Source organism: Jaculus jaculus, chromosome 3 (genome assembly GCF_020740685.1).
Source record: "Jaculus jaculus isolate mJacJac1 chromosome 3, mJacJac1.mat.Y.cur, whole genome shotgun sequence".
Classification (NCBI taxonomy): domain Eukaryota; kingdom Metazoa; phylum Chordata; class Mammalia; order Rodentia; family Dipodidae; genus Jaculus; species Jaculus jaculus.
This window is the reverse complement of record NC_059104.1, coordinates 73,071,841-73,099,192: the sequence shown is the minus strand read 5'-3', so window position 1 is coordinate 73,099,192 and position 27,352 is coordinate 73,071,841. Positions and strand designations below refer to the sequence as shown.

General features: G+C 37.6%; 1 protein-coding gene and 1 pseudogene across 1 annotated transcript in view; one reads left to right on the top strand and one right to left on the bottom strand.

The window, feature by feature from the left end:
• Positions 1-1,529: 1,529 nt before the first annotated feature.
• On the top strand, positions 1,530-2,445 carry LOC101611804 (annotated as a pseudogene).
• A 3,908-nt stretch (positions 2,446-6,353) lies between these two features.
• The window catches only part of Zmym2 (zinc finger MYM-type containing 2), a 138,216-nt gene continuing 117,217 nt past the window's right edge, over positions 6,354-27,352 (bottom strand). The window contains exons 20-25 of the mRNA XM_045145321.1: positions 23,695-23,863; positions 23,344-23,495; positions 9,887-10,001; positions 8,859-9,110; positions 8,494-8,614; positions 6,354-7,192 (exon numbers count right to left, since the gene is read on the bottom strand). Of these exons, the coding sequence (XP_045001256.1) occupies positions 7,000-7,192; positions 8,494-8,614; positions 8,859-9,110; positions 9,887-10,001; positions 23,344-23,495; positions 23,695-23,863 (1,002 nt within the window). The 3' untranslated portion in view covers positions 6,354-6,999. The remainder of the gene's footprint in view (positions 7,193-8,493; positions 8,615-8,858; positions 9,111-9,886; positions 10,002-23,343; positions 23,496-23,694; positions 23,864-27,352) is intronic.

Sequence of the window (27,352 nt, the reverse complement as noted above, 5' to 3'; positions counted from 1 at the left end):
GTAGGAGGATCATCATGAGTTGGAGGTCAGCCTGGGACTACAGAGCGAGTTCCAAGTTGAGCTAGAGTGAGACCCTGCCTCAAAAGAAAAATAAAATCTGATATTTATAATCTCTGAAAAACTTGTTCAGGTTTGTGATAAGAACTATATAAGGCATACTTTATTCCAGTTACATGTCTGGTTTATCACAGAAAAATTTGATTATAGGTGTGTCCCAGACAATTTAACGTAATCTACAGCACACTTTTGAAAAGGAGAAAATCCTGAAAGCTTATACCTCAAAGAAAACAAAAAGCAACTGAAGCTTTGTGCTCTTATTGCCATCTACTGACATGAATTCAGAACTACACGTATATGCCAGGTATGTGGCTGTCAGTTTTAAACTCTTTTCCAAAACAAAATCCCCTCAAACGACCCTCCCTCACTAAATAAGTGATCAAGCTGGCAAGTTTCATTTTGTATTTTTGGAGGATTAATAGTAGCAGCACACTTAAAACTTACCAAAGCTCTAGCCCAGGCTGACCTGAACTTCACTGTAGTCTTAGGGTGGCCTCAAATTCATGGAGGTCTCCCAAGTGCTGGGATTAAAGGTGTGCACCACCACGGCCAGCTTAAAAAATTTTTTAAATTTATTTTATTTATTTGAGAGATGGAGAGAATGGGCGCACCAGGGCCTTCAGCTGCTGCAAACTCCAGACACATGTGACACCTTGTGCACCTGGTTTATAGAAGCTAGACTGCTAGACTCGCTGTAGCTTAAATCCTGTGGGTGAGCATATTTTTACTCTTGTATTAGATTGGGCTTAAAGCCAGAGATAAGGACTAGAGTCAACACAGCAACAACTGTTAACTAGAAACTGCCTTGACCATTTCTACTAGAGCTTAAAAGCAATGGCAGTTACAGTAATTTAGATTACACACACAGGCAGTGGCAGCCATCTCTGGGGAATCTACTCTAGACAAACACTACCCTTCTGGAGTGTTCACAACCTTCTAAATTTTCATGAATGCATTTCCTATCCATCTCCAGCAGTTATATGTATGGTGTATTTTGTTTGTTATTTTAAGCATAGGGACACTTGTCATCTTATTTGCTCTTCCCACCTACCATGGAACTGTGTACCATTTGGCAAAGAGAAAATAGCAAATAGTTTATGTGCAGTCTAATTCTGAGAAGTTACCCAAGGTCTATTAGTGTTTTTCTGATTGCCTGGGCTACTGGGGGATTTGTTTGTAAAGTCCTTCCGTATCACTGTATCTTGCAGTGTTCTACCCCCAGGTCTGCCAAGTTTCTCAGTATTAAGACTTTTAGAAAAGATCTTTTCCCCTCCAAAATGTAGTTTTAATAAACCACTAAGATTTATACAGAGGGGTGGGGCATGCTGGGCATGGTAACCACTAAAAAGCTGTGGGGCTGGACATTAGGGAGACTGAGGGACTGGTGCCACCTGTTCCATGTGGCCCCTGCAGCACCATGATGACTCACAGCTTCCAGACCCACATCATTAAGTCAGTGGGTTAGAGAAATTGCTGATGAGTTGGATATGCCATCACTCTGGGAGATGATGTTTGAAGATGTTTTAAGGATCCAGCATGGCTCTGGCTTTGGGATGGAGTTCAATACTACAGATCTACTAAGATGTGTAAACAACTGCTAAGGAATGCTTAAATTAGCTTGTGCTGAAGAGTGGCAGGCAAGTAGGATAGAAGATGAACACTCTAAGCCACACAGTTGGACCTATAACAATAAAGGACCCTAACTTAAGAAAATCTCTTAAGTTGAAGGTTTTACCTACAACATGTCATAGATACAAAAAATTGAAAGCCAGAGAACAAATTAAATTTTTTGAAGAATTCTTGGGCTGGAGAGATGGCTTAGCACTTAAGGTGCCTTCCTGCAAAGCCACAGGACCCAGGTTTGACTTTCCAGGACCCACATAAGCCAGATGCACAAAGCAGTGCACACATCTGGAATTCATTTGCAGCTGCTGGAGGCCCTGCCCCATTCTTTCTCTCTATCTGCCTATTTCTGTACCTCTCTCTCTCTCAAATAAATAAAATATTAAATTTTTTTTGAAAAATTCTGTTTGAAGATGAACTGATAATCATGGCGTTTCAAGCTTGAGTGTGAAAATTCAGTAATGCCTACTAGCTTGTTTCCACTGTTGTGATTTTCCTTGAGAATTGATGGGGTCTTCATCAGAATGAACCATACAAGGTTTTACCATGAGGCGGACAAGACCTACATGCTATGAGCATATACATCATGAGAAAGCAAAATTGCTAACTTCGTGCCAATGCTTAGTTCCACCTTTCCTCTTCATGGAACCCAGTGAAATATCACGGTATTTACCACTCAAGGAAGCAGTCTGTGAGAAGCTAATATTTCCAGAAAGAACTGATCCCAATCCTGATGACTCACAAGAAGGCAAAGCTGTGGACTAGAATGTGATACAACATATTCTCACCATGGAATTTGACTGCAACCCCCTTGGCTCTTTGTAGGGGTGTTTTTGAGACTTGATTTCAGATTTTCTATATAGCCTTAAGGGGGTGGGGGAAGGATTGCTGCAGGCAAGTTCTACCCAACAGCTATTTGTACTATCTTCAAATTTACACAAGTTTATAGGTTCTGAAGTTGAATTTGGATTCTCAAACTGTCACTCAGTGTGATCTCAGCAATAGTGGTGTGTGTATCTCATGAGCTGCACCATGATGAAACACTGTCTTTTCCTGTGAAGAGGTTAATTTGTGAATTAAGTCCCAATGCCTTGCGACTTTCATAGGCTTCCTGGTGGTGCATGTGGATGTACTGGTGGTTTGCTCTGGATTTTCTGGTGCTTACACTTCTAAAGAGTTGTGACTTGTAACAGTATTTCTTAGTTGGAGTTCCTGGCAACACATTGTATGTATGTGTACATATACACACACTTGTATTTTTTAAAACTTAGGAATACAAAGAAAATGGGTTTTGGCTATTACTAAATATGACATATACCATTTTATATTTATTTGTTCTAAATGTCTTTTGTAAGGAAATAATACAGAATCACAAAAGATTCAAATATAAATTTGAAAACTGGGCTCAAAATGAAACTCCAGAATCAGAAATCAAGGCAATAAAATTTTCCAGATAAAGAACCTGAAGTCATAGCAGTGTCACTATTACTGCACAAAAGAATATAGTAAGTTAGGATCTATATATAGCTCTCCAGTTCTATGAGAGGGTGAAATCCTTTAGCTGAAATGCTTGCTTCAGATTTTGCATACTTTACTGCTTGAGCACCCCTAACACAAAATCTGGACTGTTTTGAGTGTTGTTAGCACTAGGAACACTTTAGACTTTAGAATATTTTACACTTTGGATTATAAATAATAATAACTACACATTGATCATTTCTAAGTTAAATCAGCTTCTACATTTTCCTTCTCAGAGGGTCTAAATTCACAAACTTTTAATTTAGTGGTTAATTAAGATAACCCAGTTAGTGGAGGGATCACGGCCAATTATTGAGTTATACTTCCAAACATCCAGTGGGGTTAAAAAAAGAAAAAGGACAAACTGAGATACATAGTAGGTGTTTTTCTTTCTTCCCAGCTCCAGAATGATGCAGTGAACCCTGTTGTGAAATCACCTTCTAAGCTGGTGATATGATCTATCTATCACAAAATTACTTGAATACTGAAAAACAGTACAGAAACTGACATAACCCTAAGAACATAGTAGAACATAAGTAAGTGAAATTCAGAAATCTCTTTAAATATGGGTAAAGAGGGGCCTATGAGAAGGGAAATCCAGAAGTACTATAATTTTGAGAAATTTATTCTTTAAAACACTACCATGTAAGCTGAGTATGGTGGCACACATTTATAATCCCAGCACTCAAAAAGCTGAGGTAGGGGGATCACCACGAGTTTGAGGCTAGCCTGAGCATCAGAGTAGCTTCTAGATCAGCTAGAGAAAGAGATCTTGACCTCAAAAAATAAACAAACAAACAAGAACTTATCATACTTTCATGGCCTTTGAGGCCACGGCATGAACAACATTCAATGTCAGTATAGAAGGAAAGCAATACAACAGTACCTTTTGGAAATAACTTGGAAGATAAGAACATAAATGTTTGTAGGATGTAAGACTGTAAAATAGGCTAGGCACGATGGCACATTCCTTTAACCCAAGCACTCAGCAGAGGTAGGAGTATCGTCTTAGGTTTAAGGCTACCCTGAGACTACATAGTGAGTTTCAGGTCAGCCTAGTCTACATAGAATGAGACTCTACCTCAAAAAACCTAAAGATTATAAAATATTTAGGATCACACATTAGAGATCCTAAGACTTAACAAGTTTCTGACTTTTCCATCACTATGCATAAATAACTATCACATCTGGCCAGATTCTACCAGAAAAAAATTTGAATGCACGCTACAACATATACCCTCCTTCTCTTTCAATATTAAACACATTGGTAAACGCTCTATTTAGTGAAAGAAAAACATGAATTCAATTTAAACAAAAACTATTTTTATGGAAAAAAGAAGAAGCTGAGCATCTTGCCTAGAAAATCCTTTAATAGCTTATGTTGTTACCTAATACAGTAAAAACCTTTCAAAATGTGTTAAAGAGAACTCAGTTGCATGGGAAATCCACCTGTCTCAATACGGCTAGTTGTCTTTCTTCGAACGATTTTTGATGTTTCTTTTCATAAATCGTTCAGAACAGAAAAATATAGTATCTTCAATAAACATTTCAAAACAATGAAGTCATATTTACAGGATACTGTCTATAGTCAAAAATCACCAAGAAGCAAAAATAAACTGCTATCATTTCATTGTCCTTTCTCTCAGCAGTCAGCAATGGCCATATATTAAGAGCCAGGGATGAAAGAAGTGTGTATCAAACAAAATTTCCCAGAATAAACAATTCTTAATAAAATAGTCCCCTCCCCTTTTCCCTGAGAATCAAGTAATCTATGACTGAACTGCAATCAAAACCAAGGGCTCTAAACCTTCTATCCCAATAAAATTGAAATTCTGCAAGCATTTTCACTTAGAAAATGAAAAAAATTATAAATAGTAAAGACATGGTGCTTAATAGTAGTACTGTGGTAGAAATTTACGGTATTTGGTAAAACATACAAGTGACATTTGAGGGAAAGGTTATTGCTTTCTTGATGGGATATAGCACCACTCTGAATAATAAAATATGGCAAGGAGTTACCACCTTTTAATCAATAATATGTATTTATAGGAAAAGTACTTGAAGAAATGGCTCTGGAAAAAGGTAAGTTTGAAGAAAATTTTGCATTATATATTGTGTTACCAACTTTTCTTCATTAAGTAGACAAATGGCAATGAACTTTAGTAAAGTAACTTACATCTGATTTGCTATTGTCAGTCTATCACTCAACAAATATAAAATTAAAAGAGTGAAAAGTTACTCAAACTTTAAAAAAAAAACACTTCAGTAATTATTGCTTCAATATACAGTGATTATACCTGTGAAATGTTTCAAATCATGATTGACAAAATTTCTTTAGTGTTCTAACATTTATCCAATGGGAAAGAGAAATATCTAAGGACTATGTATTGCCTACTCACTGTGGAATATAGGCCAATTTCCCCCTGAACAAATTTTAAAAACTACCATGGTGATCTCAGGATTTTTTTTTAAGAAAAAAGAAAGCAACATTACACATGCTATACAAAGTCAGCCAAATGAATCATGGTAATTTGCAGCTAGCACTTTACTCAGCCTTTAGAAAATATTTAAAGTAAATATCCTTATTCTAAAAGTTCTAAACAGATCAATTGCTATGTAGAAGTACAAAGTATTTTTAATGCAATCTTCTATAAGAAGTAATTAAAATTGAAGAGCCAAAAAATCTAGCATCAAACATGAAACTATTAGAATTACTACACTGATAATCTTTATAGTAAAATGTCACATTATCTTACTTTAAGTAGCTTTACTTTCTATAGCAACTATTTCAGGAGTGGCAGTTCTAAAAATAATTTTATCCAGAGTATGCATCAGTCATATTCGGAAGCAGGCACAAGAATTCTACTAAAATTGGTAAATCCTGAAGAGTACTATGCAAGTAGTATTGCAGCATGACCTGAATGATTAAGGGGAAAAAATTAAAACTGAAACATTTATCAGTGAAGGGGATTTCAGATACCTATTGGTGGCATTGGGGGTGGGGGGGTAAAGAAGTAGAATCTTTACTTTGATCAGACATTTTTACAAAGAAAAATGCCATAATGATCTTGTTTTCAACTTGGTCATTCTTTATATATATATGTACATATATACATACGTTTTTTATTGATTGGGGTGATGCAGAAAGCCACAAATGAGAAAAGGACACTAAGTTTTAATAAGGGGAACAGAAAGTTGTTTTCACCAGTATCGATTCACATTACAGTACACCAATATTAACAGCATTCTCTTGTCTATTTTTGGTACAGAAGATGGTATTTCTCTACGTAATTTTGTAAGGCTTCATTAACTAAAACATCAAACAAACAACCCTTCCCCCCAAAAAAACCCAGCCTATTAGTTTACAGTTTATTTTTTAAAATTCTGAAAGACACTGCAAGTTCTAAACTTTAGTAGTGCTAACCATATACAACCATCTGGTCAAGAACCCAGTAAAAGCACCTCCTTTTGAGGAATCTTTGCAACAGTAGAATTGTGCAATATGGATGTTTCTTACTACAAGAAAAAAAAAATTATACATGGCACATTCTCGTTCATATTTTGTAATGTAAAAAGTTATAAACATATACCTAATCAAATAAATAATAAAAAAATTTGAATGTTAAGTATCCTAAAATCACTACATAGAATAATGGCAACTTTCACTTACAGAATATTTACATGGTAATACCCACTGTGGGTACACTGCTACAAAACTCAGAACAGAAAGAGTAAACTTGAAATGTAAAGATCTAGCAGCATGACTAATGCTGTTATCCCGATTGCTTCTAAAACTTCTTTTTAGTCTGTGTCTTCATCCAGTTCATAATTGTCTTTATCATAAATATCTTTTACTAGAAGAACCCGTACAAGCATATTTTCCAAGGTGTTTCGGTCCAGTGAAGTAGACGTGTACCAGACAGGGCTATCTGTAGAACTAGAGCATTCTGGTTGCAAATAAAAAACATCCATTCTCTGATTAAGATTCTGTGGACTTTGAAGCAAAAGAGAGAAAAGGTCAATTCATAACGAATAAAATTTCCCCATAATTTTCTTCTTTCAAAAATAACTCAGACCCCCATAATCAAAATCAGTGGTCATATCCACAGCTTTGATAAAAAGTCACTGAAGTAGTTTCAAGGTTGGTTTCTGTGATAAAAGGATCACTTCCCTACTATGATTTAAATTCCATATTTCACTATATCCAAGATTCTATTAATACACAACAGTATCTAATAATGACTAAAACAATGGTGTCAACTATAATCTCCAAATACACCAATTTAAACATGCATACTAGTTTCAAGGATAGTGATATGAAAAATTTGACCAAAACATGAAATACACCAACATGTAAAACTTTACAAAACAGAAGAAAAAAAAAAAAGAGAGAGAGAGAAAGAGTGTTTACTTAATCACATGTATAAAATAGTCTGCGGTTTCTTAACATTTAAAAGTTTGTTTTCAGATTGGAGGAAAACAATAGTGATACAATTGGAATGTAAGAACTTTCCAAGCATCATATTATCTTCTAGATAAAGTACTTACAAGTAAGTACTTTATATTCACTTCTATCCACTATATCTGACTTGTAAATACACCTTTTCACCCAGAGTTGGCAAAGTACATAGCCAGCTACCTATTCATTATTATAAAGCATCTGGCTGCTTTCTAGTTGTACCAGCAAAAGCAAGTAGATATGATAGTAACTTGATATCCAAAAGCTTGATATCCACATGATTGGCAGTCACTAATTTAAAAGATGATATAGCAGGAGTGAATTTTTTTTTTTTTAATTTTTCGAGGTAGAGTCTCACTCTAGCCCAGGCTGACATGGAATTCATCATGTAGTCTCAGGGTAGCCTTGAACTCACAGTGATCCTCCCACTTTTGCCTCCTGAGTGCTGGGATTAAAGGAGTGCATCACCACGCCTGGCTTAGGAGTGAATTTTTAACATAGGTTTGAATCCTAAAGTATGATTTGAGTAGGTATTTCATAATAATGGGGTTATAGAGTTATAAGTTAATGTATTTTCTTTTTTGTTTACTTTTGAAAGTAGGGTCTCACTCCAATACAGGCTGACTTGGAACTCATTCTGTAGACTAGGCTAGCTTCAGCTTCCTGAGTGCTGGGATAAAGATGTAAGCTATCACACCCAGCTTAGAGTATAACTCTGAATATAAGCAAGGAGAGAAATCTAAAAAAGATCAGTGAAAAAGTGTCACTTCTTAGTAGTGCTAAATTCACCCAACTTAAATAAACATATTAAAAAGTCAAGTATCATTCATACACACCTTTTAGACAAGTAACATTCAAACATTTTCACAGGGCATCTAGAAGGATTGGCTGTGTTTTCAATTTGTTCAAATACTGGTTCATCATCTTCATGTTTTCGTTTTCCAGTAGCAATTTTATCTTAAAAAAAAAAAAAAACTCCTAAAACAAATCTTGAGGAAAGGTATTATGCACTCTTAACGTCTGGCTTTAGAAAATCGAAACTAGTACTCTTTTGAGTTCTACAGGATAGCTTTAAAAAACAGTATTTATTTGAGAGAGAGAGAGAGAAGCAGAAACAGGCTTTTACTGAGTAACCCAGGTGGGCTTTAGTAAGGCAAAATTTGAATACTCTCACCACAATCTAAAAAATTGGTTACACTACCTTCATTATCTGTTCCACATAAGGAAGACACCTGGTATCGAAGACATGCTTTGTTTTCCATTGTTAAAGGATTTTTTTTCCAATGCCTAAACACAGTGCCAAAGGAAAGTCTTAAATGTTGTTCCACTGTTTTCAGGCCAAAATACTTAGTGTTAAAGTAGAACAGGGTATTCAAAAGAGCTACTGGAGAGTGTGATCCTAGTTGTTTTATCCTCCAGAGATAGTCTTCTTCAACTCGAGAGAATATTGACCCTTAAATAGAGAGAACTACTTTAAAACAATTATAATGATTAACAGTTTGCATTTAACCATCCACAAATTAAGTAAACTTCAAATAACTCTATGCCAGTTCACCATTCACACCAAGTCAACTGGAAAGAATCTCAGAACTACCTATGTAACTTTTTTGTTTGTTATTGTTTTGCTTTTTGAGGTAGGGTTTTGCTCTAACCCAGGCTGACTGGAATTCACTATGTAGTTTCAGGGTGGCCTCGAACTCATGGTGGTCCTCCTACCTCTACTAGGCTTAAAGGTGTGTGCCACCACACCCGGCTCTCCTATGTAGCTTTTTTTTTTTTTTTAACAGTACAAAGGCTAAAAAACCAGCAGACCTATCATTCCCAGAATAAAAAACAGGGCACTTGTTTCTGTCCTATAGGAGGACAAGCAGATGATTTAAAAAAATGTATACAATTTGTAAAAACAACAGGTGAGTCCTACATACATATATATTTTCTTCATACATTTGAGACAGCAGTTTAAGAGAAATTTACATCGGAATCTTTACTATACAGCTTAAGACATAAATATCCAGCTTTGCCCTCAAAGAAAGCAGATCACATTTCTACAAAGATCTTCATAAAAACTAATTATTGGCCATATTCACTTGCAGAGTAATGAGAGGTGAGAGATAAAGGACTGTAAAAATATGCCACTTAACTGACATTATTTCCTACTCATATTTAACATTTTCTGTAAAAACAACAATTCCAATAGCAAGCAGCAATGCATATTTAAGATAGCATTACCATCTGGAAGTATGCTTGGTTGCCAACTCCGGAGTATTTTATTCAATTCTTGCTCAAACATCTGGTATCCTGGATCAATAAATATGTTGTCCTTTCGATTACTACCACATAAGTACTACAAACAACAACAAAAAAAAACCCAAAGAAAAATCAGCTTCTTATTAGGTGAAAGTTTCATATTTTGTACACAGGCCTGCACTGGAAGTGCTAATCTCTCTTCCCATGTCAGGGCAGGTTATGGGTTACATATTCGTGGTTGGTTTTACCATTCTCAATTAAGCTGTATTTGGGAATTTTGCCTTTGATGCTTTCAAATTCACAGGGTCTTTGTTTTTTTTCTTCTGTCATTACTGGGGGCAGGGTTCAATTCAGACCCAGGCTGACCTTGAACCCATTTCAGAACAGACCTCTCAACTTCCTAGCTGACAGGATTAAGGGTACAGAGCAACACACAGCCTTAGGGATTTTGGCTTTTTAAGGTTATCTGTTTCTACCAATCCCCACACTTGCCTACTGTGCTCGTTTTTATTGAATGTGTATATTGCTCAATTGAATTTTAGAATTTGGCAGTAAATTGCTCCATTCAGCCCACTAGAATACTTCAACAGCAGGCAAACTCAACACATAGGATTTACTTCTGTGGGTGGACTGGAGTACAGGAGCTACACTTGACACCTTAAACTCCTACTCTGAAGGTACATAATAAAGTTGGGTTTCCAAGTCTAAGAGGACCACAAATAATTAGAAAACCAAAGCATCAAATCAACTAAGGATACAAAAGTTGCTACATTATAATACAAAAAACACATCAAGACAATACAATCCCATCAAAAATTATAAAACCATCAGAAATGACCCCCAATGAGACTGTCTCAGATGAAATGCCTGACAAAGATTTCAAATAAATGATTTCATCTATACTCAAAGAAATCAAAGAAGGAATCAAAGAGAAAACAAACTCCTGAAAGAATTCCATGAGAAAAGAGGAAACCACTTTAATGAAATAAGGAGGTCATTACAAGACATGAGTAAGGAAATAGAAATACTGAAGAAAAACCAGGCAGAAATACAGCGCTGGAAATTCAGTAAGCCAAATAAAAAACTCCATGGAAAGTCTCACCAGTATAATGGATGAAGGAAAGGACAAGAACATAATCGAAGACCAGGTGGCAGATCTAATACAGTCCAACAAAAAAGAAGGACAAGCTAATAGGAAGAAGGTATGAGTGGGAAATTTTAAAAGATATTTGGGGGCTGGGTGGCTTAACGGTTAAGGCGTGTGACCCAGGTTCAATCCTCCAGGACCCACATTAGCCAGATACACAAGGGGACACACATGTCTGAAGTTCATTTGCAGTGGCTGGAGGCCCTGGTGTGCCCATTCTCTCTCCCCTGCCTCTTTCTCTGTCAAATAAATAAAAGAAAGAAATCCTTTAAAAAAAAAGATATTTGGGAAACTATGAAAAGATCAAACATAAGAATTCTGGGTATAGCAGAAGGAAAAGAATTTCAATCCAAAGGCATAGTAGGTATTTTCAACAAAATCATAGAAGAAAAATCTCCCCAAACTGGGAAAGAAATGCCAGTGCAGATACAGGAAGCTTTTGGAACACCATGCAGACAAAACCTGAAACAACTTCTCCTTACCATGTTATAATCAATACACTTAATGGGACTGTAATTTTTTTAAAGTAATGCTCTTAGCTGAAAACTCAGTGGCATATTACATAAAAGCGTAACCCCCACGTTTAGAATGGCAATTTGTTTTTCTTTTGTTCTTACCAAAAAGCAATGTGTATAATAAAAAAAAAAAAGGAAATCCTGAAAGTTTTTTCATCTATGGATCTAGCAACAAAGTGAAAATAATTTCCACACATTTAAAATCTTAATAACAATAAGCCAAAAAATTTGAAGCTCCCAATTCATTTCTACTGAAAACAGTCCCTAAATGAGTTGCCAATATATATAGTCCTTCTGAAAAAGGTTTCTCTGGGCAATCCATGACAAATGATCTTGCTGGGCAGTGGTGGCACAGGCCTTTTATCCCAGCACTCAGGAGGCATAGGTAAAAGGATCATGGAGAGTTCAAGGCTACCCTGAGAATACATAGTGAATTCCAGATCAGCTGGGCTACAGAAAGACTTTACCTCGAAAAACAAATAAAAACTAACAAACCCTGCATTTGATTCAGGTGTGTTCCATAAACATAGGTGTTATGAATGCTAGGTTCCCATCTGATGGAGATTTGGGAACTAACAACTCCTAGAGGCAGTGTATTGTTGGGGGCAGGCTTATGGGTGTTATAGCCAGTTTCCCCATGCCAGTTTTTGGCACATCTCCTATTGCTGTTGTCCACCTGAATTTGGTGAGGGGGTGATGAACACCCTTGGCTCATGCTGTCGTTTTCCATGCCATCAAGGAGCTTCCCCTAGAGTCTGTAAGCCAAAATTAACTTTTTTTCCCCACAAGCTGCTCTTGGTCAGGTGATTTCTGTCAGCAAAGTGAACCAGAATGCACCAAACCCCCAAAACAAATGATCTGCTGCCCCTGTTACAGATTGATTTTAATTATTACAGTCTAAGAAGTAATGGCATACAGTTTTGCTGTTATTTTCCAATTAAAGGCCAAAGTTCTTACAACCAGTAGAAATCTGACCTTTTAGACAGGCAAAGGAGTAGTTGTCAAGGACTAACAACCTTTTACAAGGGACCAGCCCCAAATAAAACTCCCTGTCTCAGGAGTACCAACCTTAAGACATCATTGACAGGTGGGGTGCAGCTCAGTGGCAAGAACCACAAAGCAAGGACAACAAAACCCAAAACATTTCACAAAAATCCTTCTTATAATCTTACTCTATTTAATGAGAAGCTTTTATGCTGGGAAGATGGCTCAGTGGTTAAAGGCACTTGCTTGTAGAGCCTGTTGGCATCTGGAGTTGTTTTCAGGGTAAGAGACCCTGGCAGGCTGGTATGACCCAATCCCCTATAAAATAAATAAAAATATTCTAACAAAGAATCCTTTTATTATTGGATATTCATTTAAGTATGTGAGAACCGTAATTCCCTTTTTTTAAAAAAATTTTATTTATTTATTTGAGAGAGAGAGAGAGAATGGTCATGCCAGCCAGGGCCTCCAGCCACTGCAAACGAATTCCAGACGCATGTGACCCGTTGTGCTTACGTGGGTCATGGAGAATTGAACCGGTTCTTTGGCTTTGCAGGCAAACATCTTAACCGCTAAGCCATCTCTCCAGCCCTTCACTGTATATTTTAAATTTAATAAACATAATTCACTATTCTTAAAAAGATAAACTCCAGCTGGGTGTGGTGGTGTATGCTTTAATCTCAGCTCTCCGGAGGCAGAGGTAGGATCATCTTGAGTTCGAGGTCACCCAGAGACTACATAGTGAATTCCAGGTCAGCCTTGAAAAAACCTTGAAAAAAAAAAAAGATAAAACTCCAGACTCCTACCTTATATAATAGACTTACTATGTAAAAATTAAAAAAGGGAAAATCCTGGAAAAAAAATTGGGACGACAATGAGTTGCTATCTAGAATAAACAAGGAACCTTCACAAAACAACCCACTAGACAATGGGACAGTTCATAGAGAAGTAAAGGCAAAATGAACAAAAACCACAAAAACATCCTTAGCCTTTCTAGACAGCAGATATCTGATGATATTGTTAAAAATCAAAAGCTAGCTTTTCCACTAAAATCAGGAACAAGACAAGGGTGTCCACTGTCCCCACTTTTATTTAATATAGTTCTGGAAGTCTTAGCCATAGCAATAAGGCAAGAGACACACATAAAAGGGATACAAATTGGAAAGGAAGAGATCAAGTTATCATTATTTGCAGATGACATGATTCTATACATAAAGGACCCTAAAAATTCTACTAGCAAACTGTTAGAGCTGATCAAAACCTACAGCCATGTAGCAGGATACAAAATAAATACACAGAAATCAGTAGCCTTCATATATGCTAACAACAAACACACAGAGGATGAAATCAGAGAATCACTCCCATTCACAATTGCATCAAAAAAAATAAAGTACCTTGGAATAAACCTAACCAAGGAAGTAAAGAATCTCTACAATAAGAACTTTAAAACACTAAAGCGAGAAATTGCAGAAGATAATAGAAAGCAGAAAAACATCCCCTGTTCCTGGATTGGAGGAACCAATATTGTGAAAATGGCAATCTTACCAAAAGCAATCTACACATTTAATGTAATCCCTATCAAAATTCCAAAAGCATTCTTCATGGAAATAGAAAAAACAATCCAAAAATTCATTTGGAACCACAAAAAAACCTTGAATATCTAAAATAATACTGGTGGTATCACCATACCTGACTTTCACCTATACGACAGAGCCATAGTAACAAAAACAGCGTGGTACTGGCACAAAAACAGACATGTAGATCAGTGGAACAGAATAGAGGACCCAGATGTAAGCCCAAGCAGCTATAGCCACGTGATATTCTATAAAAATGCCAAAAATACTCATTGGAGAAAAGACAGCCTCTTCAGCAAATGGTGTTGGGAAAACTGGATATATATCTGCAGAAGGATGAAAATAGATTCTTCTCTCTCACCATGCACAAGAAATAAGTCCAAATGGATTAAAGACCTTAACATCAGACCTGAAACTCTGAAACTGCTAGAGGAAAAAGGAGGGGAAACCCTTCAACATGTTGGTCTTGGCAAAGACTTTCTCAATACAACCCCAATTGCTCAGGCAATAAAACCACAGATTAACCACTGGGACCTCATGAAATTACAAAGATTTTGCTCTGCAAAGGACACAGTGAAAAAAGCAAAGAGGCAACCTACAGAATGGGAAAAAATCTTCACCAGCTATATATCTGAGAGGATTAATATCTAGGATATACAAAGAACTCAAAAAGTTAAATAATAAGGAATCAAACAAGCCAATCAAAAAATGGGCTATGGAGCTAAATAGAGCATTCTCAAAGGAAGAAATACGAATGGCATATAAGCATCTAAAAAAATGTTCCACGTCACTAGCCATCAGGGAAATGCAGATTAAAACTACATTGAGATACCATCTCACTCCTGCCAGATTGGCCACCATCATGAAAACAAATGATCATAAATGTTGGCAGGGATGTGGAAAAAGAGGAACCCTTCTACATTGCTGGTGGGAATGCAATCTGGTCCAGCCATTGTGGAAATCAGTGTGGAGGTTCCTAAAACAGCTAAAGATTGATCTACCATATGACCCAGCTATAGCACTCCTAGGCATATATCCAAAGGACTCATCTCATTTCCTTAGAAGTACATGCTCAACCATGTTTAATGCTGCTCAATTTATAATAGCTGGGAAATGGAACCAGCCTAGATGTCCCTCAACTGATGAGTGGATAATGAAGATGTGGCACATTTATACAATGAAGTTCTACTCAGCGGTAAAGAAAAATGAAGTTATGAAATTTGCAGATAAATGGATGGACCTGGAAAGTATTATACTAAGTGAGGTAACCCAGGCCCAGAAAGCCAAGTGCCACATGTTCTCTCTCATATGTGGATCCTAGCTACAGATGACTGGGCTTCTGCGTGAGAATGAAAATACTTAGTAGCAGAGGCCAGTAAGTTAAAAAGGAGACATAAAAGGAAGAGAAAGGAAAGGAGGAGGTTACTTAATAGGTTGATATTGTATATATGTAAGTACAATGATTGTGATGGGGAGGTAATATGATGGAGAATGGAATTTCAAAGGGGAAAGTGTGGGGTGGGGAGGGAGGGAATTACCTTGGGATTTTTTTTTATATAATCATGGAAAATGCAAATAAAAACTAAAAAAATTAAAAATAAAGAAATAAAAATAAATAAAACAAATAAAATAACATTAATAACAAGAGAAAAAAATCAAAAGCTACATAATTTTCTTTTTTTTGGTTTTTCGAGGTGGGGTCTCACTCTAGCCCGGGCTGACCTGGAATTCACTATGGAGTCTCATGGTGGCATCAAACTCACGGCAATCCTCTTACCTCTGCTTCCCAAGTGCTGGGATTAAAGACGTGTACCACCATGCCCGGATCATAATTTTATTATGATTCAGTAATATTAACACTCAGAAACAAAATCACCCATAAATTAGTGCAGCTCTCAGCTTGCCAGAGAAACATTTTTTTTGAAATGGGTGGCCAGTTGTGGTGGCACACTGGTAGGAAATTTCTGGGCTGAGGATATGGCAGTTGAAAACACTTGTTTGAAATGGGAAACTCAAAACTCAAGAATAAGTGACTATGGAGTGCTTAGTGCTAAATGGACTCTCTCGAAGGCTCAGGGAACATTGAGAAAGATGGGATGGAAAGAATGTAGAAGTCAGAGGAAGGGGAAGAGTGCTGTGAAATACTGTGAACATGACATGGTGGATGCATTCATGACTTTTATCTCCATAAGATTAGACTCATCAACATTCCATCACTAATAGAGAAGATTACGAAGCCCCACCCTTCCCTGAGTAGTTATTGGCAGTTAATAGCTGCTGGGGAAGAAACAATTTCTTCAGTGATAGAGCCACTGGTCAGCTGCCAGTACTCCAATAAATAACCACCCAACCATGATCATGCAGGCAATCCTAATTAAACTCATTGGGAGGGGTGGGGGATGGGTGGAATATGACTGGAAGTGGGACAAGCTGGAAAAAAAGTTTAGAAGGAGGAAGAAAGTTGCAAGGGAAGGCAATGGGAGATCAGTATGATTAAAATACATGATATATACATAAATGCACTATATAAGCATACATAAAAATTATCATTATGTAAAATAAAATGCTAAAAAAGAAATAAAGTTCTTTAGGATAATTAAAGATTTGGCAGGGAAAAGGAAAACTTCTGTATCTTTCAGTATATTAACAAAATACAGAAACATACATATAAGAACAAATAGCATACATAGTTCCATTTATGACCAATTTGGTAAGAAGGACATGTATAAGGCAATGAATAAAAGAACAGCCATGAAATGTTCATGATGGCTATAAGATGAATTTGGAATTTCACATACTTTTTTCCTCAAGTATTATGTAAATATTTGACAGCTTCATTCCTTATACAAATTCATGGGGAAAATATGCTATTTTGTGTTTCCCTTTCATCCAATATAAACCTTCACACTTAGGTATAACATTCCCATGTACAAAATAAAGTAGCTATTTACTCCTTTATAGTCACAAAACTTACTCCTTGTAATTAAAATCAGTAATACCTCTTAAAGAAGCATCTAAGAAAATTCCACCCCTTTTGCAGCATTATCTTATTTCAACTGTCAGTTGTGAACAAAATAAATCTGATAGAAAACATAAAAGTCTTCAAAGAATAGCTATTTCTGTATATATCCTCCAAGTAACATGAAACCACATAAATTTCTGGAGCATATTTATCTTTATACTGAGTTTTGGGTTCTTTTTAGAGCTGCTTATAAATACCGTGCAGCCTCTATAAACAAACTGCATGTGAATATGTTTAATGAAAATATACAATTTTTTTTCAAATTGTGGTAAATATATAGAACATTAAAATGCTAGGTTTTAAGTGTACAATTCAGCAATAAAATAATTCCAAGAAGCATTTTTTAGTATAGCTAGAACCCACTGAGGGCTGGGGAGATGGCTTAGTGGTTAAAAGTGCTTGTATGCAAAGTCTTCAGCCCAGGTTTAATTCCACAGTACCAACAAAAAGCCAGATGTACAAAGTATCTAGTATCTCATGTTAATTTGCAAGAGGCTCTCTCTCTCTCTCTCTCTCTCTCTCTCTCTCTCTCTCTCTCTCTGCTTGCAAATAAGTAAGACATTAAGTGAAATAAGGTAGATACAAAAGGATACATACATATAATATGATTCCACTTATATGAGGTACTCATATATATAAGTTATATTCAGACAAAAGGGAGAATAGTGCATGACAGGGCTGGTGAAGAAGGAAAGGGAAGTTATTACTCAGAAAGTCAGTTTTCCCAAGAGTTCTGATGATGGAAGTTCGTGAAGGAAGAACAATACAAATGTACTTACTGCCACACATTTACTTCAAACTGGATATCATGTTATGTTTACCATAATAACAGAAACTATCAGAGAATGAAGAAGTCTTTCAAAGTTTCCAAGCATTAGTATTTAGGCTTCTAACATGCACACACACACACACACATACACATATTTAATCATACATATATGTACATACATACCACCAAGTGAGACCAATGCTAAGAATATATGGTTGGTTTAATGTATGACTTGATATGCCATTAATAAATTGTAAAGGAAAAAAAAATTCACATGATCACCTAAAAGCATTCAAAACACCGGGGAAAAAAATTCAAAAATTGTTTTATTTTTTTTTTAAAAGCCGCACCTTGTAACAACAGAAGAGTTAGCAAAACATTCCGAATTAGGAAAAGAACTTCCTTGTTGCGGTTTGATTCAGGTGTCCCCCATAAACCTAGGTGTTCTGAATGCTAGGTTTCCAGATGATGGAGATTTGGGAATTAATGCCTCCTGGAGGCAGTGTATTGTTGGAGTGGGCTAATGGGTATTATAGCCAGTTTCCCCTTGCCAGTGTTTGACACACTCTCCTGTTGCTATTGTCTACCTTATGTTGGCCAGGGGGTGATGTCCACCCTTTGTTCATGCCATCATTTTCAACTGCCATCAGGGAGCTTCCCCTCGAGTCTGTAAGCCAAAATACAGCCCCCCCCCCCTTTTCCCTACAAGCTGCTCTAGGTTGGGTGATTTCCGCCAACAATGAAAACCTAACTGCAACATTACTCAACCTGTTATCAGAAATCTGTATTTAACAGTGAAAGAATGAAGACTCCCCTTGCACGATCCTAAGTAAAGCAAAGGGTTTTTTCTCTCACCACTTCATTCAGCAGTATTGGGGGAGACAGATATGGTAGTTTGAATGTACGGCCCTACAGATTCAGGAGTTTAAAGTTTATAATTTGGGTATCCAGCTGCCTGGCTTAAGGTGGTGTTACTGGGGACGGATCCTGTGCTCCAGCCCAATATGTATTTGGGAATATATCTGAATTCCAGCCCAAATGTATGCAGAGAGGTCTAAGCTCTGACAGATTTATTTGTGTGGTCGCTGCATTTTGGGTGTTTGCTGATTGGTGGTAGTTCATCTCTATGTTTGGATTTATGAATGGGAGTCAGTTTATTCCACCATTGATAGAACTTCTGGATCTGTAAGCTAAAATGAATCCTTTTCCTCACATAAATTGTACTTTGTTGGCTATTTATTCCAGCACCCTGGAACTGTCTAGTACAGCAGGGAAGTTGTTATTTCAAAACTGAAGGTTTTCAGAAGCAACATGACTACGTATGAAGAAAAAAGTCTCACAAAAAAAGTGGTGAGGGAAGCTAGATATGGCGGCTCACACCTTTAATCCCAGCACTTAGGAGGCTGAGGTAGGTTTGCTATGTGTTTGAGCAGACCCTGGTCTATAGAATGAATTCCAGGTCTGTCTAGCTAAAGACCTTGCCTCAAAAAATTACTTAAATAAATAATGGCAAGGGTAAAACCAGTAAGTAAAAATTACATAAAGATAAATACATAAAAATAATTTTATCTCTATATATGTAAGTAATGCCAGCAGAAATAGCTTAAAGAAATATCTTCAGCCGGGCGTGGTGGCACACGCCTTTAATCCCAGCACTTGGGAAGCAGAGGTAGGAGGATCGCTGTGAGTTCAAGGCCACCCTGAGACACCATAGTGAATTCCAGGTCAGCCTGGGCTAGACTGAGACCCTACCTCGAAAAAGCAAAAAAAAAAAAAACCAAAAAACTTCAATCTGAGTACTCGATTAATGAGGGAGTAGGGACTAGAAAGATGGTTTAGTGGTTAAGGCACTTGCCTACAAAACCAAAGGACCCAGGTTCAATTCCTCAGAACCCATGTAAGCCAGCTGCACAAAGTGGTGCATGCATTTGGAGGACATATGCAGAGGCTGAAGGCCCTGGCATGCCCATTTTCTTGCTCTGCCTCTTTCTCTTAAATTAAGAAAAGAGGAAGTAAATTGGCTGGGCATGGTGGTACATGCCTTTAATCCCAGAACTTGGGAGGCAGAGGTATGAGCATTGAGGAAGTAGATGGTAAAACACATGGGAGGACGACATAGAAACCCATTTTGTTGTATATCTTTTAATGCTTGTTGATATTGTTTTTAAAACAGGATGTTGCTCTTTGGCTTAGATAATATACTTGTTGAAAATTATTTATTTGCATGTATGTGTATGGGTGTGGGCCAAGGTTTCTTGCCCAGAAAACAAATGCTAGACATCTGTGTCATCCTTTTCTTTCTTTTTTCCATATGGCTTTATCTGTGTGTTTGGAGACTTGAACATAGGCCAGCAGACTTTCACCACTGAGACACCCCCCCACCCCTAGAAAATATACTCTTAATAAAATGAACACACTAGCTAGGCATAGTGACCCAGGCCTATAATTCCAGAGCTAAAACAGGAGGATCAAGTTCAAAAGTAGCTATGGCTATAAATCTAGATGCTGTATTTAAGATGCTTCTAAAACCAGACGTGGTGATGTGTACCTAAACTCCAGAACCAGGGAGGCAGAAAAAGGAGGATTACTGGGGCTCACTGGTCAGCCAGTCTAGCCTAACAGACCAATGAAAGACCCTATCTCAAATACTTAAAAAAAAAAAATTAAAAATCTTTGTTTGAGAGAAGGAGGGAGGAAGAATGAATGCAGAGTGCACCAGGATATCCAGCCACTGCAAACAAACTCCAGATGCATGCACTACCTTGTGCGTGTGGCTTACATGGGTAATTGGGAATTAAACTTGAGTCCTTAGGCTTCTCAGACAAGCACCTTAACTACTAAACCAGCCCAAGAAGCCTTTTTAAATTAACACTTGAGCCAGGCGTTAATCCCAGCACTTGGGAGGCAGAGGTAGAAGAAGCACTGTGAATTCGAGGCCAGCCTGGAACTACAGTGTAAGATTCAGGTCAGTCAGGACTAGAGGGAGCCTCTACCCTGAAAACACAAAATAAAAAAAATAAACAAACACTTGATACAGAACTTCAAAACACAACAAGAATGTAGAGTTACATTAAAACAAAAACAAAAAGCCTACAACAATCTTTTCTTCCTATTGTGTCACTAACTTGGTAAAATCCTAATAGCTCTTTCATCATAATGCTTCAAAAAATAGTTAACTGGATAACCATATAGTCAAAAATAAATGCCTCTTTAATTATAGAGAGGAAACACATAATATTCCTGAACTGGTCTGGGTCAGCACCATATTCTTTATTTAGAAACAACAGTAGATTTTGTAGCTAATACACTTCTGTACATGACATGGCCACTGCATTCATGACTTCAAAGCAACTGTCATTACAGGCACAAGATGTGCACAATGTTGGGCCTATCAATATTCTGTCATGGATGAAGAAAGACAGGTTATTGGAAGCTAATGGGTGCTTGGGGAGGTGGGAGATGTTTTTCTGCAATGGTGTAGCACTGCTAAATTATACATGCTTTGACAAAAAATTCTCCAATCATGCTCATATAGCCAACCTTAATCAAACTCAGAGAGTCACACAAATATAAGTTTTAAAAAAGGGGGGTGGGGGAGCCTGGGCTATAATCCCCAGCACTCTAGAGGCAAAAGTAGGACTGCTGTGACTTTGAGATCATTTTAGGACTACACAGCAAGTTTCAAGTCAGCCTGGCCTATAGTGAGATCCTACCTCAAAACAAACAACAACAACAAAGAAATGGGCTGAAGATTCTTATCAGAATATCTGGCTGTCCCTGTAATTTAAATTAAAATAAAATTTTGGAGAAACAAACAAACAACAAAAAAAATGGGCTGCAGAGATGGCTTAGCTGTTAAGACATTTGCCTGCAAAGCCAAAGGACCTAGGTTCAATTCTCCAAGACCCATGTAAGCCAAATGCACAAAGTGGTACACGCGTCTGGAATTTGCTTGCAGTGGCTTGAGGCCCTGGTTCACCCATTCTCTCTCTCTGTCTGCCTCTTTCCCTGTCTTGCTCTCTCAAATAAGTAAATTAATTAAAAAAAAATAAATGTAGAAGAGGGACCAGTAGGAAAGAAGGGGGTTTGAGGGATGTCAGGGAGAGGGAGAAAAGAAGGTAATGGGAGGGGATGATGGCTAAAATATATCATATACTTATTTTAAACTGTCTATTTTAAAAAAGACAATTATTTGTAATTTACCTAGTCTGACAGCTATTCTGCTAAAAGTAGAAAGTGTATGAAATGTTCATTATTTTTCTTGCAAAGAAGAGGGAAGGGTGGCACTGGAGAGATTATTCAGTGCTTGAAGGTGTTTGCTTACAAGCCTTGAACTCAAATTCAGTCAGTCCTTCCCAACACCCACATAAAACTGGACACTAAGTGGTACACACATCTGTGATCTGAACATGCCATAGCAATGTGAGGTGGTCCCAGGTTCTCACAGCGGCAAAACCCAAAGGTAGATTCTGTCTTAAAGAAGGCTGAAGGAGAAGACTGACACCTCTGACCTATATATACATGCCCAAGCACACGCACGTATGCACACAAACACACAGAACTGCAATGGTCAAATCCAACTGTCATGTACATATGGTAAATGCACAACTTTGTTAGACTTGCTATAATAGTCTTTTGCATATTTTGTGTGTTCATGTATGTGTGATTGCAGGAACACATGGTTCTTAACAGGCATGTGGAGGTCAGAGGACAAATTTCAGGTGTCCATCCGCACCTCCCACCTTGTTTCTCATTCTCATTGTTGTCCACTGCTCCATAATCCAGGCTAGCTGATACAAAAGCTCCCAGCAATTCTCGTATCACCACTTCTCATCTCACCATTGGTGTGATGGTTATTACTGAAGCACCCCCATGACTCCTAGCTTTTATGTAGGACCTGGGGATCCAAACTTAGGTATTCAGGCTTGCATGACAAGTGCTTCTATTTACTGAACCATCTCCTCAGCACCACACATATGAGCTTTAAGTGACTTGGTTCATACTGTACTTATCCCATAATCCTTTCTTTTTTTTTTTTTTTTCTTTGGTTTTTCCAGGTACGGTTTCACTGTAGCTCAGGCTGACCTGGAATTTACTATGTAATCTCAGGGTGGCCTCTGAACTCACGGCAATCCTCCTACCTCTGCCTCCTAAGTGCTGGGACTAAAGGCATGCGCCACCACACCCAGCAATTCTTTCTTTTGTTGATAGACAGTTCTGGAAAATTTGAAGGTTTTAGGGACATGTTATAGCAGAAGCATAAAAATTTTTGTATCACCCTTGTGCTTCCAGAACTATTAAATTTTTCTTGGTAAACCAGTAAAAGTTCCAGAAAATTGCCCTTAAAAATTCTAGAAGCACATTTTTCTTTCCAAACTTCATAAGAACTTATTACTGTTATATCTGGAAGAGCTATCAAATCACAAACCTCCTGTATTCCAAGACAGAGATAATAGATGCTGTCAGGTGCATAATTCTCTCCATTTGGTCGTCGAATTTCATTGACAAAATGGGATAGCCCATAGTTGAGCTCAGCTGTGGTGTGAGAGAGAAGGTCTTCTTTTAACTTTACTGATTTAGCTAAAAAAAGATAAAATAATGAATAATTGTTATTATATCTTACTTAGGGTAAAGACACACTCTGAAGCTGATTGACTATGTACTTTATATCAAAATAGGATACACTATAGACTTGTGCTTTCATTATTTGAAATTACAGTCATTAGCAGAAATCTTGATTTTAAACAGGACAAAGGATAAACAAAATCAGAACACTTACGAGATTTTAGCTCATCTAATACCAGAAGATCTTCATCAAGTTGCCTAGTTTTGACCCAGTGTTTCCATGCATTTACACCATAGGTATATTTGAAAGGAAAGCTGCATTCTGAATTGTCAGAACTATCATCATGCGACTGGTATCCTGATACAGCTTTTCTCTTGGCTCCCTAGTAATAAAACAGCATTTTAAATCTTTTCTTTAAATCTACATTATCTCATGATTTCATGTAAGCCACCTCTCAATAAAGGCAAATATTTAAGAAAACAATCAATTTATTTGCTTTAGAATTGGCTGGAATTGTTGAATCTGGCAAGTTACCTATAATATTTTTTGAAATGCAACTCCATGAATGCTATGTTTCTATACAAATCATTTTATAAATAAAATCAGAATAAATCTATCAATGAAAAAGTAATATAAGACAAGCTAATCTATAACAGAGAAAAATTGAAGACTTTTTTTTTAAAAGAACTTTTCAGTAACTCTAACATACAAGGAATGACTATTTACCTGGTCCTTTTTTGCTTCTTTTTTCATTAATGGGGACTGAACCAAGGGTCTTACACATGCTAGGCAAGCACTACCACTAAGCCACATTCCTAGTCCCCTTGCATTCATGCTCGGTGGCGGCACATTTTTTCCCCTAAAAGTATTTACTCACTTATTTTTTTCAGAGAATGGGTGTACCATGGCCTCCTGCTGATTTAATAAATAAATGAAATGTGCCATGTTGTGCATCTGGCCTTACGTGGATACTGAGGAACTAAACTTAGACTGGCAGGCTTTGCAAGAAAGCACCTTTAAACACTGAGCCATCTTAGTGTTTAATGGTGGTATGTTTTGTTTATTTTCAGAAAGGATCTTGTTATTTAGTCCAAGCATGCCTCAAACTCACTGTGTATCCCAGAATGGCACAGAACTTAAGATCCTCCTCTCTCAGCTTCCTGAGTGTTGGGATTACATCATGCCCAAGGTCCTTTCACTGTTTGATGGCAATGCTTGTAGTGTACTAGTTTTAAATTTTCCTTGCAGTACAATTTATCTTTTGTAGTTTTATTTTTGTGATGTATCTTTTGTTGTGGTGCCTCTTTTTTGTGCTTGGGGTATCTACCGTGGCTAAAAAAGTAGTGTTTATGCGGTCATGAAGACAAGGGCCTATATTTTCTTCTAAGACTTTGTATTTTTAGCTCATATTTAGGGCTATGGCCCATTTTGAGATAACTATTATGTTTGGTGTCAAACAGAGCTCATCTTCATATTTTTGCAAGTACTTTTTTTTCAGTTTTTTTTTTTTTCTTTTGGGGAAAATCTGTGAAAGCCATTTTTCTTATGGAACCTTTTGGTTTTGCTTCATGTTGGAAATCAAAAATGGAAAATTGTTGGTAGAAAATTAACCTAATTACACCTGTTAATACATTTAGATTTGGTCAACCTGAATGATCTAGCATGTTTTCAGTGTTGTGATGCTTAAGAGAAACCACACAGAATAAACTATGCCTCTTACTTATTGATTAATCTCATTTAAAATAGTGGTGAGGGGCTGAGTAAATAGCTCAGGGCCTTCCTTGCATGAGGATCTGAGTTGGTACCCCAGCACTCACAGGGTGGTATAAACCCTTTCATCCCAGCACTGGGAAAGCGGATATTGGCAGACTTCTGGGCTTATTGGCTAGGTACTCTAGCTGAACTAGTAAGCTTTAGGTTCAGTCAGACTGCCTCAAAAAAATAAGGATAAGTTGAAAACATCCAATGTCAATCTCTGGCCTTAACATTACACACATGTGCACGATCATGGCACATACATGTGCCCCACTACCCGACAACATGAACAGGTATACGCACATCACACACAAAATAAGCAAATAGAGGGCTGGAGAGATGGCTTAGGGGTTAAGGTGTTTGCTTGCAAAGCCAAAGGACCTTGGTTCAATTCCCCAGGACCCACGTTAGCCAGATGCACAAGGGGACACATGCATCTGGAGTTCGTTTGCAGTGGCTGGAGGCCCATTCTCTCTCTCTCTCTCTCTCTCTCTCTCTCTCTCTCTAATAGATAAATAAATAAATTTTAAAAAATAAGCAAATAGAATACAAAATTAGGATTAAAAACCTCACTCCTTAGAAGATAATCTTTTGGGAGCCGGGCGTGGTGGCACACGCCTTTAATCCCAGCACTTGGGAGGCAGAGGTAGGAGGATCGCCGTGAGTTCAAGGCTACCCCTGAGACTCCATAGTGAATTCTAGGTGAGTCTGGGCCAGAATGAGACCCTACCTCGAAAAACCAAAAAAAAAAAAAACCCAAAAAACTTTTGTTTTGTTTTCACTACAGCTTAGGCTGACCTGGAATTCACTATGGAGTCTCAGGGTATCCTGGACCTCAAGGTGATCCACCTATCTCTGTCTCCCAAGTGCTAGGAATAAAAGTGTGTGCCACCACAACCGGCTTCAAGATAATCTTTTTTAAACAAATTTTTAACTGTTTCCTTTTTACTTTTTGCTCCTGCATGTGCCTTTTCAGTGCCCCATAAGGTTGCCCACAGTGCAGTATAGCTGGCCTATGATGGCTGGGTGGGGAAGATGAATATTCTACTCTGTCACTCTTCTGCTTACTCTTGTTTGAGCCAGTCTCTGATGATCCTGGAGCTTGCTGTTTTTTTCACTAATTCCTGAGTCTCTGCTTTATGGAACTCCTCCAGTACGGCTGTAAGTGGTCACATCCAGCCTTTATGCTTGTGCAGGAAGTGCACTTGACCACTGAGCAATCAATCTCTTTAGCCCTCACTTCCTTTTTTTGGTGACAGTTTCACTATGCAGCCCAGGATGGCCCAGAATTTACAATGCTCTTTCATCAGCTTCTCCAGTGTTGAAATTTCAGACATCAGCCAATATGCCTAGCTCTCTGTTCCTGTTACAGCTGAATTTATATTTTCAAGCAAATATTTCCTTTAAAAAAAAAGTTTTTGGTGAAGCCTAAAAGCCTGGGTCTGATTCCCCAGTACCCACATACATAAAGTCAGATGCACAGAGTGGCACATGTATATGGAGTTCGTTTGCAGTGGCCCTTGTGTGCCCCTCCTCTCTTTCTTCCTCTGCTTGCAAATAAATAAATAAAAACAATTTTTTTAAAGTTGGGCAAAAAGAAAAAAATGTTTTTGCCGGGCGTGGTGGTACACGCCTTTAATCCCAGCACTCAGGAGGCAGAGGTAGGAGGATCGCTGTGAGTCCAAGGCCACCCAAAGACTACATAGTGAATTCCAGGTTAGCCTGGGCTAGAGTGAGACCCTACCTCAAAAAACAAAACATACACACAAAAAAAGTTTTCAAGCCAGGTGTGGTGGTGCACGCCTTTAATCCCAGCACTTGGGAGGCACAGGTAGGAGGATCACCATCAGTTCAAGGCTACCCTGAGGCTACATAGTGAATTCCAGGTCAGCCTGGGCTGGAACGAGACCCTACCTTGAAAAACCAAGCAGAGTTGAGTGGACAGAGAGACAGACAGACTGCAAATGAACTCCAGATGCATACACCACTTTGTGAATCCAGCCTTATGTGGATATTGGAGAATCATATCTGGGTCATTAGGCTTTGCAGGAAATTGCTTTAACAGCTCAGTCATCTCTCTAAGCCTAATTTTCTATTTTTATTTTATGTTATTTTA